This window comes from Biomphalaria glabrata, chromosome 18 (assembly GCF_947242115.1).
Source record: "Biomphalaria glabrata chromosome 18, xgBioGlab47.1, whole genome shotgun sequence".
Lineage (NCBI taxonomy): Eukaryota > Metazoa > Mollusca > Gastropoda > Planorbidae > Biomphalaria > Biomphalaria glabrata.
The window spans coordinates 6,702,548-6,720,373 of record NC_074728.1 but is presented as its reverse complement, the minus strand read 5'-3'; the positions used below and the strand labels follow the sequence as shown (position 1 = coordinate 6,720,373).

General features: G+C 36.5%; 1 protein-coding gene across 6 annotated transcripts in view; it reads left to right on the top strand.

Annotated features, from left to right (window-relative positions):
* LOC106067685 (atrial natriuretic peptide receptor 1-like) overlaps positions 1-17,826 on the top strand; it is a 486,432-nt gene that overhangs the window by 450,771 nt on the left and 17,835 nt on the right. For all 6 annotated transcript variants that reach the window (XM_056016970.1, XM_056016969.1, XM_056016968.1 and 3 more), the window contains 10 exons: positions 532-670; positions 1,464-1,548; positions 3,300-3,423; positions 6,497-6,595; positions 7,540-7,617; positions 8,315-8,419; positions 10,836-10,907; positions 11,574-11,739; positions 12,136-12,291; positions 13,711-13,882. In XM_056016970.1, the coding sequence (XP_055872945.1) occupies positions 532-670; positions 1,464-1,548; positions 3,300-3,423; positions 6,497-6,595; positions 7,540-7,617; positions 8,315-8,419; positions 10,836-10,907; positions 11,574-11,739; positions 12,136-12,291; positions 13,711-13,882 (1,196 nt within the window). The remainder of the gene's footprint in view (positions 1-531; positions 671-1,463; positions 1,549-3,299; positions 3,424-6,496; positions 6,596-7,539; positions 7,618-8,314; positions 8,420-10,835; positions 10,908-11,573; positions 11,740-12,135; positions 12,292-13,710; positions 13,883-17,826) is intronic.

The window sequence follows — 17,826 nt, the reverse complement described above, 5'->3', positions numbered from 1 at the left end:
CTAGCGATTTACTCTTTTTTTTTTTAATATTAAACCTAACAATCAGATATTGTCTCTTTAAAAAAAAGAAAACAGAAACCTCGAATAGGGTTAAACCAAGACCAATCATTACAGAAAGCTTGAACAATGACCTGCGTCAACGTGGGCAGTTTAGACCAATAGTACATTGCCAGGTCATAGGTTGTTATTGGTCTATATTTTATTACTTTCCACAGGACGCGACATCACAGCTTAGAGTTCAGGCTTACTATATTATATAGAGCTAAGTGGGAAACGTGTCTGAGCAGTCACTCGACTTGTATGGTAGCTACGAGGCATTACGCCGAACGGCCCAGTTTCTTGCCAGAGCACTACGGGAGGATTAGTCCTTCCTGCTCTGATTTTTTCAATACGAGTTCATCTCAGGCTTACTCTATTCGATTGGTCTCTCATACACACATTCAAAGCAAGAATTTACATGTGTTTTATATTATTCTACTGTAGCCCAACAATTTAATGACAGTTTTTTTAAATATATTTTTTTTATATTAGGTCGTAGCTGAGTACTTTGGAAACACCAAACAGTACACTCCTACTGAAGGTAAAAAGATTCACTGGGCAGGCGGACGTGACGGACCTCCTCCAGACGAGCCCATATGTGGCTTTGACGGTAGCAAATGCCCACCCAAAAGTAAGTCATCATTATTGTCGCATAGAAAATTGTTCAGCTGAGTGACCACTAGAGTCCTAGATAGCTTTTATGTACCCCATCGGGAAGGCGTTACCAAAATAAGAATTGACCCAATTCTCAATTTAGGTACCTGCTACCCATATTTGAAATGTCTTGTAGAGTTGTGCATCGCACTTGGAACCCTAAGGCCAGCAAAAGCGAACAAGACCTTCCTCTCACCGGCCTGAATGAACGGCGTGCACCTTGGATACACTGTTCCGTCTGCTCGGGGGGAGGGGGGGGTCAGACGCGGGGTTAAACTCGTGTTTAGTTTGAGGTTCAATTCCAGTGACACGGACACTCCGGGCTATCCACACTGAACATACGATGGCTGGGCAGCACAACAAATAACGATGCTCGGACAAAGGGCTTAAAGAGCCACTTATTGCTGCGCTGAGAGCATCAACTATCGGAGAATGAATATTAGTTCGTTTTTCACGCAATATTAATAATAGTAATGCAATTTATAAATTGCCGATACCGAGTGCGGACAACGTTGAATCATAACAGACATAAACACGTTAATTAAAATGACAAACAAATCTTGGTTTTTATGTTCTTGAATATATAATGCATTCTTGCTTAATCTTTTGACTCGTTCACAATACTTCATTTTTATTATTCTTAATATTATTGTTGTTCAATTATTATTTTTATTACTATTATTATTTTACCAAAGTTTTGCATAGATCTAAATCTGTAGTTCAGAATCGTGTCCTGTAATCACACTAATTAATTAATGTATTGTCCACAGAGCCGTTTCCCGAGTATGGCATTGTTATCATCGTCTTGGGTTCCATCCTTCTGGTCGTCCTCATTGTTACCTTCTTTGTATATAGGTAAGAGACATGTCTAAACTATAGTTCGCTTACAACAGGAACGGAAAATAGCTTTCCAGGGACCTTAACTTACTCCGCCACCTCAAACTATAAAATGGATATCTCTCTTTGTTGACTTTAAAACGAGACTGTAATTACGCAGTGTTTACGTGTAAAAAAAACAACAACATATCAATGTTCAAACGATTGTGACTTGTTTTAATTAGTATTTGTATCACGATACTATATTTTTTTTAAATATATTCTTACAATATGGAGATAAAAAAGAACGAAAAAAATGTGTACTTACAACCAATTTGAATTCTAAATTAAAATGCAGTACATTCTTCATCAAGAATTGCTGTAATAGTACATCATCAAATTCGGCCCGGGCATTTCCATATAACCCGGCCCACAAACGGCATGTCATATTATATGTGTAAGCCTGATTCTCATCAAAATATGCGCACTCAATGTGTCAATCCAGTCCAGCTAGTGACTTAAACTCTGCTAAATCGTTGGTTTTCCTGGCTGACTCAGACAACCCATTTAAGATTAGAGAAACGGCTAAAGAGGCACTTACTTAATGTGAAAAGCTTTTGCTTCGTCCTAGTACATTCACAAAAACGTCGGATTTTATATGAATATACCATGACCTATTATTTACATACAACTCTGTTATTGTGGCATTAAGAGAGTCAATGAAGAACTGATACAATTCTATGCTCTTTTCGATTGGTGGTTGTCTGTATGCATCTATATTCTAGATGCTATAGAGGGGAGTTATCCATTGTAGGACGCTTGGATTTAGAGGCTAAAGTCATCCCAAGCCAATGAACTTTTAGAAGACTTATTATGAAGACACGATGTAGTTTTCCGTTTTTGATTTTGTTGCGAACAGCCTTCCCCATCTCAAAGTCTCGTACATGGACATTGAGTTCTGGGAAGACATAGCCCTAGGCTGCACTATGTGTAGAGAGGTGCTGACAAGACAAGCAATGTACAGCGAAGAAGTGATCATTTCAACCCTGAAAGAACTTTCCATCCAAACGCAAAATGGATGACAATTCTAAAACTCAACACAATCTTCACCTTTAACTGTGATGTTCGTTGGTGTCACTCTAGAGCATGACTCTACAGCCATAAGAAGTGCTGTGAGATAAACCATAGTCGTTATGCGTCTAAAAGCGGACAAGAATATATTATAAAAATATATAAAAAATATTTACATATATCTCACCAGCCCCATGAAAAGGCACAAAACCGCAGTGTAAAGCCCTCAGCCCCTTGAAGGACGAATATAATTATAATCGTACATCGTGGCTTGATACTGACCGCTTTCGTCATTCAGCGGTCTCGAGCCTCCATGCTTGAAGGCGACGCGTTAACCACTCTTATATAGATAGAAGGCTTTGTAATCTATTTTTAAAAAGTCTAGTTTCACATTTGTTTCGAACGACATAACTTTCAACATAAGGCTTATCTCTCCTTAGCGTACTGCAATTTTTTTTTCATATGAAACAAAATGTATTGATTACTACTATTAGTTAATTTTTATTTTATGGATTCCTGTATTGTCATCGGCAATAAATAATTGTGGAAAGTTTCAACTTGATTCGACAAAGGGAAGTGGGAGAAATAAAGACTGCACGATTCCTCCCAGACAGACAGAGTGAGTTAATATTGGCTTTGTAAAAAAAAAAAAAAAAAAGATAGTTATACAGTTACAAACTCTGACCTTTAACCTTCAACTTGGTTCCATTTCTTTCTAGACACTTTAAATTAGAGGCGGAGCTGGCGGAGATGAACTGGAGGGTCCGGTGGGAGGACATTTTGTTTGGAGCCCCCACGATGAACTATAAGAAACAAGAGAACAGACAAAATCAGAACGGTCACGTGAGTAGCTCATTGTTTGTTCAAACTGGTCTTCTTGCGAAATCTGTGCAAATTACCTTTAATTATTCTGTCTTTAGCTCATTTCTTCAGCTCAAGTCTGTTAGGTCATGTCTTTAGCTCATGTCTGCTATGTCATGTCTGTTAGGTCATGTCTTTAGCTCATGTCTTTAGCTCATGTCTGTTAGGTCATGTCTGTTATGTCATGACTTAAGCTTGTGTTTTTAGCTCATGTTAACATGCTCTTTTTTTTTTTATTCGATTGTTTTCAATGTTAAAAAAAAAAAAAAAAACAGAAATTTACCAGATAAAATCAACAACATCAGGTATAAATATTTCAAACCTTTTAAAAATAAATGAAAGTCTTTTTAATAGCTTGTGTGTCGTAGCCTACTTTAACATAACAAAAACCATGTTACATCTAAAGCTTTATTACACTGAATGACAAACAACTACACACATAGTGAAGATCACAACACGGAATATGGTCAGTACACAGTCTAACAAATGTAAACAAACACTGGGGGGAGACAATCGAATAAACAAATATATTTTTCGTAAACGAACATGTGAATTGAGACTCGAAAAGAAATCTGACATATTTTATACAAAAACGTAGCAAGGTATATGTAGGTCAGGAGTTAGGGCTCGGTCGTGGTACCAAAAAGCAAATACAACTAACCGATGTAGGCTTACTAAATTTTTAATGAAAACAAAATTGAAAAGACTTCTTTTAAAGCAAACTTAATATAACTTTTATTTATAAATATATACAACTTTAACTTGAAAGTAGATAAAAGTAATGTAACAAATGAAATGATAATTTTAAGAAACTCTAACTCACTACTAAATACACGTCATTTCTGTCTTACGCCTCTTGATAATCTCCCTTTCAACTTTCAACCCAATCCTTTTTATTCAATTACGCTAAACCGCCTCGTGGTTTCATCAGAAACTCTACAGCCTACACAACCAAAACCATCCGCTCGCCTTCTATCACAGTTGCAAAAAATAAAAAACGCGAACATGCATTTCAAAACACATTGGTTCAGGAATATGGTGGCTGCAAACCTTCCCGTAATTTTTAAAAATATTGTATGTAGAAGTACATTTACAAACAGACATTCCAAGACGCTTTACAAGCTTAATGTGACATTACCCTCTAGTGGCGACTCTAGTCAGTAGCGACTTCTTACAAGTAAACTTAGACTTAGACTTAAGTCCTCCCGCGCCGACTCCACAAAAATCTAATACTGGCAATGTCTGAAGCCTCCTCCCACTTGGTGTCCACTATTATGAGGTCCTTCATAAATTTACAAGTAAAACATGATTATAAATTGTATTTATTTATAGGCGCGTTGGCTGAGTGGTAAAACGCTTGGCATTCGAACCGAGAGGTCCGGGGTTCAAATCCTTGTGAATTTGTTGAAGTCGGAATCTTTAGGGCGCGTTTGAGTCCACTCTGCTCTAATGGGTACCTGACATTAGTTGGGAAAAGTAAAGATGTTGACCGTGAGTCTCAGAAACAGATGATCTTTACATTATCTATCTAACACATCGCAAAACTTTAAAGAGGAACTTAATTTATATTGTTACACTGACATTTCTTGCGGGGATTTTATTTATGCTCACAGGGCGCAGTTGAAATGAGTCCCTTCTTAAATAGACACAAAAAAAGGCTCTGATTTAATTTTTGAGAACCCTCTTCTTAAAAGGCTGTTATTAATTGCCACATAAAAAAAAAACAGTTTAATCGTCTCTTGTTGGACTATACACTAAAGCTACTCTAATTACCGCTTATTGACCGTTATGTTTAACATTTGTGCTAATTATGATTCCAGTGTTGGACGTGTGTACCTATTACCTATATCCATTTGTATTCTCTTTTTCTGGATCTTATTCCAAGGGAAATAATCATTTTATTTATTTCGGATACAGAGTTCTTTCTTTCTAAACGAAATACATCAGCACATTTTTAAAACAATGTGTCTTTAAAGAGTTCCATTATATCCTTAGGTTATAATTTTGATTTTAATGTAATAATTAGTCAACCCATCGACAAATATAGACTTACTAAGTAAGTAAAGTTCCCTTTCAGACCTTGCGATCTATGGGGCAGAAGATGTATTATAAGTCATATGATTTTGTGGCCCACGGTTAACGAGAGTATCATGTGACCAGCACAACGACCAACCGCCTTTACTTTTCCACAACTAATGTCAGGTACCCTATAGAGTTGTGTTAACTCAAGGGGCGCCCTTTGAACTCGTGACTTCGGTTCGGAAGCCAAGAGCTTAACCTCTTAGCCACTGCGCCTGCAAAGATTTATATAGGCTAGATTATATACTGTGAAATATTTTAATTATGTCCCTTTATGTAACAATATTAGTTTTGTGTGGTATGTCTGTTTGTCTGTCAAGATTAGATCTCAAAAATTATAATCGCTAATAAAAAAATAATTTCACATATTTTAGACTACATATACATTTGTACAAAAGCTTATTTTGTTTCTCTCAAAGCAAATATTTTTACTTTTTAAAATAAAATATGCGAACTCATTTTTCCATATAAAGTACCGTACCATTTTTATAACAATACACGACGAGTTTTTGATAGTTTTGAACTGCTTCCAACAATAGCCGGTAGACAACACATACATATTCATGCAAATACCCGTTCATTAAATATGCTGATACCTTAGAAAATCTTAGGCAAGCACTCAAAGAGATGAACAATTACAAAAGTTTAATTATTAATTTAATGAAAAAGGCAAATAAAGATCACTATCAAATAGGGCACATAGATCTTGTTGGCATTTCTACCCCCAACACACCTTAGGGCTGGATGTCAACCGTCTCTCATTGTTCATCTAGACATTTTGTCTATCTGGAGTGTTGAACAGTGCGCTGGTGTGCACCAGAAGCGTCTGCGCTGGTGTGCACCAGAAGCGTCTGCGCTGGTGTGCACCAGAAGCGTCTGCGCTGGTGCAGAATCATTACAATATGTTAGCTTTAACGTCTCGTTTTTATTTATTTTTGGGCCGTAACATTGTATTTCATCACTCCGTGTATCACAGCGCAACTCCTACCAAAGTGATTGTTCGGCGGACACCATAGCAGTGCACTTACGAGATGTGGGAAACAGACAATTGTTTACCAAGACTGGCTATTACAAAGTAAGGGATTGTAGCGTTACTTCATAGTCTTAGTGTTATATGTATCATTATTTAATGATTGCTTGTTTGCCTTTAGTGGGTAGCAATCGATGTCTAGACTTTAAGTAGGTTTCAGACGTTCTTTGAGATACAACTATTGTCGCTTCCTAGCCAAGACATGCCGCAGAAGGGCGGGCCTGAATAGAACCCGAAACCATTTTGACGGTAGCCCAAAGCGCATACTACTTGACCAGGGCTGCCACCCCGTCTCAATGTAAGGGAGGATCAGAAATCAAATATAAATTATTTAGAAGTAAACAATTTCTTATAAGATAGTTTCTCCTTTATCAAGCTGACCACTTGTACCAGGTACAATTACTTTGCTCTTGAAAAAACTAATGAAGGAAAGATAAAAACAAACTGAACATCTTTTACCTCACCCAAATCCCCAAGCCCCATATCCCCCAGCCCGCCCCCCCCTCCCCACGGAAAAAAATCCTGGTTAAGCGCATGCATACATATATTCAGAGCTAATAAATAGGCCTACCAATGATACTATAGATCCAGACGATGCGCGAAATGTATTTTTTTTTTATTTAACTCGTCTATAAATAAAGCCAAATTTAAGTTATTGTTATTATACTTTGAAAAATTATAAGAGTCAAACCAGAGTTTGAAAAGTTAAAATGGTCAAACCAGAGTTTTACCAGTGTGGCCTATTAGCTAATACTTCTTTTCCCAGAGATGTACATTTAATGTAAAATTTATTAGAAAAATTGAGAACCGTGATAGCCCAGGTTTTGTGTTGACTCTTTTTTTGACCCGATGAAGAATCGGCAAGCTGAATAGAGGAAATTTGAACAAAAGATGATTTCTATGTTGTAATGTTATGAGTCAGTTTGCTGTAGTTCTTTTGTCTCCTTAAAAAAAATCTCCTGAATAATCTGTTTACTGTATTAACACAGGGTGCTATTTTAGCGATCAAACCTATTCCAAGGGCTCACATTAGCATTCAGAAACCTTTGCTCCTGGAAATTAAAAAGGTATGTAATTTCAAAAAAAAAAAATAGGTCTAAGATAATGGTGCGCAAAGATTTGTGTAAGAATAAGAATTAATATACTTACCTTTGAAAGCTCATGCCTGACTATAGTCATATTTCATATTTGTAACTATGGCGAATTAAAAAAGTGTAGGCCTACGCTAAATTATGTGTACTCTTTAGCATTGTAAAACACATTTCTAAACTTTTTTTGCTTGTAGCATAAACTAATTTTACAAAGCTCATAGCAACTCACTGCGTCCGTCTGTGTGGATTCTTTAAAACGTTTTTTTCCACACTTCTCATTCTCAGATCAAGTTGAAATTTCGCACAGTAATTCATTGTTCAAAACAATAGATAAATTATTGAAAAAATTGTAACAATCAATTAATCAATTTAGTCTTATTTAATTAATTTTTATTTTATATTGCAAAAAGAGATATAAATATGACAATATTTAACTAATATGACAATGATTGTGCGTTGCTTTTCTTTACATAATCTTTTTTTAAGTATTTTTTGTTTATTCAGCTGTTTTGTTTTTGTTGTTGTTTTTTTTTAGTTGTCAGCATCTATCTTTAAAATATTGTCCTTGACTTTGTTGACAACGGACGTGGAAAAAATCCCAAATGTTTTTTTCCATCGTCAAAGTTATCATTTGAATCATGCCAATGTCATATAATGATTCTATCCATATTAGATGAAAGACTTACAGAATGATCATCTGGTTCGCTTCCATGGAGTATGTATTGATGTGCCCCACCAATGTATATTAACAGAGTACTGTCCTAAGGGTAGTTTACAGGTAAGTGGACATGGCGTGGTCTCTAAAACAGTTTGGTGGTACGCTAGTTCCGCTTCGAGCACGAACTACTTACGCAGAGCGTAATCGGCGAGATTTGTCAGACCAGTTTAAACTGACACAAAATAGAGCAGTGAGATTCATAACAAACGAATATTCACATTTGACTAGAGCAACACCTTTGGTAAAATCACTAAATTTAGAAAGCCTTCAGGACAGAAGACTCAAAAGTAAAGTAGCAATTATACATAAAACACTGAACCATAATCTTCAAATACAAAAACAAAATTTAATAAAATACTCAGAAAGACACAAAAATAAAGGCACATTCCTCGTCCCATATGCTAGGACAAATTTGTACAAATACTCCTTTTTCCCTAGTGCTATTAGAGCATGGAATGAGTTGTCTGAGCTAGCCAGGAAAACCAGTGACTTGGCAGAATTTAGGTCATTGGTTAATACGCATGAGTAAATACATGACGCGTAGGACGTAATCATCTTTTTTGAAGTAACGTCTGTATTATATAAGATAAGATAAGACTGTCTCTTGTTGCTGGAAGTGGGGGCTGGTAATTATTGCCAACCTCAGCGTAGTGCCCTCATAGGAACGTCTGTTTGGGGAGACAAAAATGTCCGTAGGGAGAAGGGACAGTTCATTCAGTGAACTCCGTAGCATGGTCAAGCGAACGGGTATGTTGCCTACGAGGGGAGGATGTAAGAAAGTCTCCGCTAAACCTTCCAATCCACTACAACGTTCATCACAAGAGGGGAGTGGGTGAGGGGTCTACGTTGCAGTAACTGCTCTTTTACAGTTAGTGGCGGTACAAAATAGGAACTTGGGGAAATCCCTCGTTGTCTCGGCTTCCGGCCTCGCCGGATTTAGGAAGCACCGGTGAGGCTCAAAGAGTCGCGTCTCTTAACAGAAGAAGGTTATTCAATAGGTTAGCTACTAGATGGGAGACCTCTTAACAGAGCCAATCTCTCATTTCTGGCCTATATATAAAAATGCATCCCTTAGGTCAACGGTCATGAAAGGGCGCATGCTCGACCCGTATTGATCACTCTACTAAGGTAATCCTCTCTAATTTTTTGTTTGCTGAGTGTAGTAAAATAGTAAGATGTCTCCTCATGTGTCAATCATAAATAGAGAGTATAGATGAGTTCTAGCTGGGTGAAGCGAAGGAGTTTCATTAAGAATTTGAAGGAAAACTTAAAGCATTTAAAAAGAAAACATTTAATGTGTACAAATGTCGTTTGTTTCCCTAACGCTCGCCATCTGTTTCGTGCGCATCGCAGTGTAAATGTGGAATGGTGCGAACGCGTGTTGAAAGGAGAACCAAAAAAAAAAATGGAGGCATATAAACAAAATAGTGTTTACAGTGTTAAGGTTCAATTATTTATAAAGTATGATATTGACGTTTTAAGCTCCTGGTGTATTGTTAAAAGAGTCTCATTACGTAACAGGACCTAACACCATCCTTGGTCTTCTTTTGTAAGACACGAGAACGAAACATCAATAACTTAGTCTAAGTACGTATAGTGGATTTGTGTTTATTCAATACTAGATCATGTAGATCAGCGGTTCTCAACCTTTTATGCTAACCCGAGACCCCTTTTACAATCACCCACTTAGCCGCGACCCCCCCCCCCCGCACACTCACACAGCATTAGAAGAATAGACAATAACTATCCATTTTTTTTCAATGGTCTTTGGCGACCCCTGGCAAATCGTCAATCGACCCCCCAAGGGGGTCGCGATTCGATCCACAGGTTGAGAATCCCTGATGTAGATCTAATTCACGAATCTCCGCCTGCTTTTGGATTATCATTATGTCACTAGATAGCAATCTAGAAATAACGATTAGTGTTCATCTAGCCAACTTTTTTGCTACTAAACTGTCAGCTTTTTACTGATTTGTAAATTAACCACGCAATGGCAGAGTCACTCATAGACTATCTATTTGTTTTTAGCTTTTGTACATTAGACGTGATGAGAAGAAATAATTTTGTGTAAGTTTTTGTAAATCACTTATAAGTGTCACTGTTCAAAGTACATAAATCTATTTGAGCGTGGTGGTGATTGGTAAAACGCTTAGCTTCCGAACGGGGCTGTCTCGGGTTCAAATCTCTGTAATTATTTGGATTTTGAATCCTTTGATTTTTAGGACACCCCAAAAGTCCACCCTATTCTAATTTTTACCTAACATTAGTTAGGTAAATTAAAGGCGGTTGGGCGCTGTGCTGACCACATGACACCCTCGTTAACAGTCAGCCATAGAAAACAGATGACCTTCACATTTTCTACCCTATAAGTTGCAAGGTCCGAAAGGATTCCTTTCCTTTTTGTTTTCTTAATGCAACCAATTGGATTTCTTACCCCAAAAATGTTTAATTTGTATTTTTTCTCTATCGATCTTAGGATGTTTTGGAGAATGAAGAAATCAAATTAGACTGGATGTTCAGATATTCCATAATGCAAGACATTGTCAGAGTAAGTTATGTACATGATGCTTAGATAGTTTTATTGTTAAACATCAAGCCATTCTGGTCAATCTTAAAGTTTGGAAAAGGTTGCACAATTTTACTTATATATGAAATCCCATTAGTTTGTCCCGCATATTAGATCATATCTCGTTTAGTCGTTTCCGCGATTCTGCGCAGGATCTTTTACTCGGGTCTCGTAGGTTTTAGATGCGGTGTTCAAAATTGGTTTCTGACAGTTAAACAAATAATAAGGTGTGAAATCATCTTAGAAACATTTCTGCACCAAAAGATGCTATTTATAACATTCCTTGGGGCTAAACATACACCCTTTCGTATGAAGAAATTACACTACCTATAAAACAGTACACAGTGAACTTTAGAAGGTATAAAGACCCACCGATATGTCCAGTTTCCATTATACTATGTTTAAGAGTAAAATAAAATGTGTATACCCCGCACAGTTGCTATTCGTGTGTAAAGCGTGTATAACCGCGGGCTATATGCACGAATATACGGTACATATTCCATGAAATAAATACATATCCTATGGGGGAAGAGCACAATATTTGCAAATCGAAAAAACAAATTTTTATTAAGTTTCACACTGTGTTCCACACAAACATGATATACCGGTACATCTTAACGTATGCGTTGTCTGTCTACCTAAAACCAGGGAATGGCCTATTTGCATAGCACTGAGATCAAAAGCCACGGTCACTTAAAGTCCAGCAACTGCGTGGTGGACAGTAGGTTCGTGGTCAAGATCACGGACTTTGGGCTGCATTACTTCAGAGAAAAGGAAGAAGAGCTGGAAGAAAACCTCTACGCCAAACACAGAAGTAAGCCTCTGAATGTTTAATATAGTAACTCTTTCACTCCTGATTGACGATACCATCGTTGATTTGACCTCATTAAATAATTTTTTTTTATATAAAATGTATTTTGTGTTCTATAAAAAGAGCATGCATTTTCCTTTAATCATATATAAAATAAAACATTTTCTGATAACAAACGACAAAGCTTATTTTGAAGCTTAGGCCTAATCATAACAGGGTAGTGAAATAGTATTGAGCAAAATGAAGAAATACGTGGTAATGTTGAAAAAAAATAATTACAGAGAGAAAGAGTTAAAATGCATTTGTATGAATTATAATGTGTGTTGGTTGATATATAATATATAATTATTCATCCATCACCACAACGTTCATTTTAAATTTACGAATGTTTATCTACAGGTCAATTATGGACAGCGCCCGAGCTTCTTAGGATGAGCAATCCTCCAGCAGGCGGTACTCAGAAGGCAGACGTGTACAGTTTCGCCATCATCTGTCAGGAGATAGTCTACAGATCTGGCGTGTTTCACTTACGAAACATTGACCTTTCACCCAACGGTAAGACCAAACTATTTTATACAATGCATTAAGCTATGTCGTGTGTCACCAGTAATGCTACAGCCAATGGAGGGCCGTGGACAGGCTGGACTAGACACATCGTCCCAGTCATATTGCACCTGAATCTTTCGTCTCAATGACTGAACGTTTTAGATCAATCGCTACATAAGCCATCCTTCAAGCCATCCAATTCGTGGTATTTCTTTGGGCTTCATACCCTTTAGTATTTAACTGGTAGAATATTTCTACCTATCTATGTTCAGTAAGGGTGGCTGCCTGGTCGTGCGGTTTGCGCGCTGGACTGTCGTTCGGATTTATCGATGGTCGAGGGTTCAAATCCTGCCCGCTCCCATCCCCCGTCGTCCTGCGGGAGGTTTGGACTAGGAAGTAAACTATCTTCAACTCTGAAGGAACATCAGAAACATGTAAAACATTTTACAAACATTTTACGGTAACATTCTTTCAAGGCAATCTATCATCTAAATCCATCTGATATGCCCTATGCCTAGGTCAAGCTCCAGTATCTAGAACTATAATTTTCTAATTTGCTCTTTTTTTTAAAGATGCCCCCCCCCCCGGTTGCATTTTATTTCAACGATCCTTTCTATATTTAAAGATGATGTGGTCTAATTGTTGTTCAAACGGAAGCTTGAAGTCATTTTCGAAACCTCGATGAAGTCGCTATAGGGCCTTGAGTCGGGGACTGGTAGCTGAATGGTAAAAAAACACTTGGCTATTGAAATGAGGGGTCTAGGACCAGTGGCGTAGCTAGGGTGGGTGGAGGAGGGGGGAGAATTAGAAAATCCCCTCGGGCCTCTACTTGAGGGAGGCCCTTAAATTAGTGGGGGGGGGGTTTACATTAAAAATTAAATATTACTCAAAACGCAGGGCCCCCCAAAAAGTTCAAGCCCCCTGGGTTCCCAAACAATGGAAAAGTCATAGCTACGCCCCTGTCTAGGACCGTTTAGGGTTCGAATCTTGGTGAACACTAGGATTTTAATTTCGGGATTTCTAAGGACGCCTTTGACAATTTCAGAGTATTTTTATTTAATTTGTTTTTGTATTTAGAACAATATATCTTACAAGATGTACCTTTAATTAATAAATAGGCTTTTATTTCATCTGGATTTTATAACGCAATCTGGGAAGCGTGGTCGAGAGGCCAAGTGCGCTTGAACTTGTCTTGGCCCTAGAAGGGGGCTCGAGGTTCGACACCCGACCCGGCAGAGTTGTGTTTACTGAGCGGCTTAAGGCAGATACCCCCTCCCCCCCCCCCCCGGTCTACAAATGAGATTGGACCAAGGCGTTCTCAGCATGCTATAAGCATAAAAGTAGCGCTATATAAAAGCTATAATTAAAAATAAAATAATTTTGTGTTTGTGACCGATCTGTTCCATTCAGTTGCGTTTATTTTGACAGAAATCCTTGATAAACTTAAGACTGGGGTAAAGCCCTACTTCCGTCCAACGCTGGAAGAATTCGATTGCCCCAACGATGAGCTGGCTGTCACCATCAGAGTGTGTTGGTCTGAAGACCCAGCAGAGAGGCCAGACTTCCAACAGTTAAGGACAAGCATTAAAAAGCTGAATAAGTAAGTGGTTTTTGTTTTTTTTAAGTTTTAAACAGACTAGAGGATAAAACATTTAAATCCAATATCCTGTTACATTTGCCTTAAAGGTTACACATTTTATTTGATATAAATTTTAATCTGTGATATATATTTTTCCCGAAAAATGTATGGTTAAACCAGGCAAAGAAATAACATTGTGGAGATAAAATTTATAGGTCTGTTGTTTAGGCCTAATGAATTTAAACTTTCAAACCCGAAGAGCTAAGAAAATACACCAAAGGTTTTAATTGTGAATGGTCTAACAGGATTATGATCCAGTGTATCTAGAATTCTAGATCTAGAATCTAGATCTAATTCAATTGGTTCCACGTTGGAGGCTGATACAAGACAAGTACAAAGAGCAAAAATAGAATTACTTCAATTAGTCTACTACTAGATCTAGATGTAGTACTGTACTACTGTAACTAATCAAAAAAACAAAGATTTACTGCTGCAGGGGTAAACGACTGTGTAGAAAATACGAAAAACATGCATATATGTGACCCTGTGTCGCTACCTGGTATTGGCTGTAGGCGTAGCGGCGTGGGTACGTCCGTGTGATGTAGGTACCTCTTCTGGTACGGCTATAATACTTCTCTTAGCGATGTGCTTTATTAGACGCACTAGATTTGCAAGTGCGCAACATTACTAATATACTAAGGTCTCCAATGACAACATTTATAATTACTGATGAACACACTGGTAGCAGACTCAACGTTTATTATATATAGGATAAATTACAGAAAATACTGGCGACTTCAGCCGTCACAAAATATACACCAATAAATACTGGCTGTCCATGCCATGTGGAATAAGTAATCACATCAATGAAATGTTCAAAATATAAATCCAAAGAAAACTCTCAAGTTAACATTAAATCAAATACATTAATATTCATTCATATTACAGACAGAGAAAATCGTACATCCACTCTCTGCTGGAGTTCTTCACTAACTAACTTTTACCCTTATTTTAGAGTCCTTTAACGTATTCACATAACCTCGTGCTTGCTAGCACGGAATGATACAATAGGTGACTGCGTGTCACTTCATGTCACAGAGGTTCTAAAACTGGACTGTGACATACGCCCCACACTCCAAAAAGATTTTTGACCAAAAATCTTTGACAAATATATTTTACATTAATATCACTGTACAAATATATATGAGCTTGGTCCAATATTCTATCAAATGCTGTAAGTTCACTTCAATTGCCCATATCATCTTATATAACCTTAGTAATTATGTATAAAATCATATAAATTACTGAGTCCAAAAAAAAATCATTTATATACTTAATTCACTGAGAGCAAAATCACTGAAATATCATTAATTGTGATGAAAAGTACCTCCATCAAGTGTTAACAAACTTTATGCATACATTTGTACTGAAAAAAAAATTTGTACATGCAATCACATGCTAATGAATATAAAAAAAGAAAAATATACAAGTTATTCCACATCCAATGTTTTACTATAATTGTAGATGCACCACATTATCAATGTGTATCATTTGACACACTGAGTAAATTTACTCAAAATGATTACAGAAAAAAAATTTCATATTTATTTACAACTGTGATGTGCTGTGTCAAAATATTATTCTAAGTTTTGCCATCATCAAGAAAAATGAAAAAAAAAAAAAATTTTCAGATACATGTCAATCCAGTTCAAGGTTGACCTTGCATAAGACTACTATAAATAGTCTGAGTGTAGTATTGAAGTACAATAGTAAACAAATTTCCATGTTTATAAACATTCATTGTAGTATTCAGGTGTGTAAAAAATTTTAGACAATATTTACATCTGTGAGTTGTTATGAAAAAAAAGATTCAGGTCAACAGTTCAAGTAGTTCACTGTTACATCTCATTGTTTACATTGCTGTGCACAATCAGTAATGAAATACAATATATACACACAAAATAAACACATCTGGCATTTGTCATATTACAAGTTGACAATAAAATACAATGAGTAGAAAATAGATGATCTGTTATTGATCATAAGCATAAATGTCATCATGACCCAAAAGAAAAGTGTAACAATAAAGTGCCATGACCTATTTGCAAAATGTGTAGAATGTTAATTTGACTAAGTTGACTACTACTGCTTGTTTCTAAGTGTTTTGTACTGCTTATTTACTCTATCAGAATGTCCTGGCTAATGTGTTTAATGTCATTATTTTCACTTGTTTCATTTTCATGTATTATGTATCTGGATAAAAAGTCAGCTATTACATTTTCATGTCCTGGAATGCTTTCTAAATCAAATTTGTAATCTGAGAGAATGAGTGTCCATCTGTTTATCCTGTCATTTTTTAGATCTTTTCTTTTTAGTGCCAGTAATGGTTTGTGATCACACTTAATGCTAAAAAATCTACCTAACAAGTAATTCTTGAGTTTTACAACTGACCATACAATGGCTAATAATTCTTTCTCAATCACTGAGTATTTTCTTTCTGTTTCAGACAGTGTTCTACTGATGTGTACTATTGGCTTAAAAAATGACTCTCTTTGCTGTAGTAAGCATGCCCCAATACCAGTGTTGGAGGCATCAGTGTATAGTGATAGTGTTGATGTTGGGTCAATACTGGCTAATTCTAGTTTCTCATTAAATTTATCTTTTAAGTTGCTTAATGCTAGTTTACTTTTTTCATCTATACAAATTGTGTTTCCATGCTTCTTTTTAGTAAATTCAACAAGGGGCTCAATTATCTGTGCATAATTTGGAATAAACTTTCTATAAAAGTTGCAAAGTCCTAATAATGATCTCATGTCTTTCTTAGTCCTAGGTTCTTTTATGTTTTTAATCTTTGTTAGGTTTGTTTCAGTGGGTGTAATTTTGTCATTGGTAATGCAATATCCTAAGAATTGGATTTCAGGCTTAGCTAGGTTTAATTTCTTGGGGGCTAATGTCATGTTGTGTGTTCTTAGTCTTGAAAATATTTGCTCTAGTACATGAATGTGTTCCTGTTGTGAGTTGGTGAAAACACAAATGTCATCTACATAAGACAATACATTATTTATGCCTTCTAATAGTTTTGACATGCATTTCTGAAATGTTGCTGTACTATTTATTAAGCCGAATGGCATGACATTCCAGACATAGATACCTTCTAGGCCTGGCATAGTGCATTTGAATGCTGTATATTCCTTAGAGTCAGGGTCCATTTTAATCTGCCAGAAGCCTCTGTTTAAGTCCATTGTTGTGAATAGGGATGATTTACTTAAAGTTGTAATTATGCTGTCAGTGTCTGGTAGGGGTTCTGGGTCTATGACTGTGCATTTATTTATTTCTCTAAAGTCACAGCAGATTCTTACTCCACTGTCTTTCTTTTTTACAATGACCATGGGTGATGCATATTTACATGTTTCTGATCTCTCTATCTTCCCATCTTTAATTAAGTTGGTCATTTCTGTTCTAACTAAGTCCTCATATGCTTTGGGGATACTATAGGCTTTTGTCTTAGTTGGTAGTGCTTTGTTGAGTTTTATTGTGTGTTCTATCAGATTGGTACATCCTAGGTTTTGTGTAATTACATCACTATATTTAACTGTCAAGTTCTGTAACATATCATTTTCAATGTTTGGACTACTGTTGTGTGTGGTGTTTATGGTGCTTACTATATGTTCTTGTATGTTGTGTTTGGTTTCTACATCAGGTTCAATTATATCTGTGTCAGTTATTTGTCTCTTATCCAATTTTACAAGTTTGTCAATATTGAGTTTGCATTCTCTACCATCTTTATCAATGATGTACACTTTGTTATTAATTCTCTCTATAACTTTAAATGGTCCCTCATTCTTATCTTTACAGTGTTTGTTTTCTATCTTAACAAAAACTTGGTCACCTACATTTAGTGTTCTTAGTTTTCTATTTCTGTTTTTTATTTTCCTATGCCTTTCTAGATTTTTGTCCATGTTTAT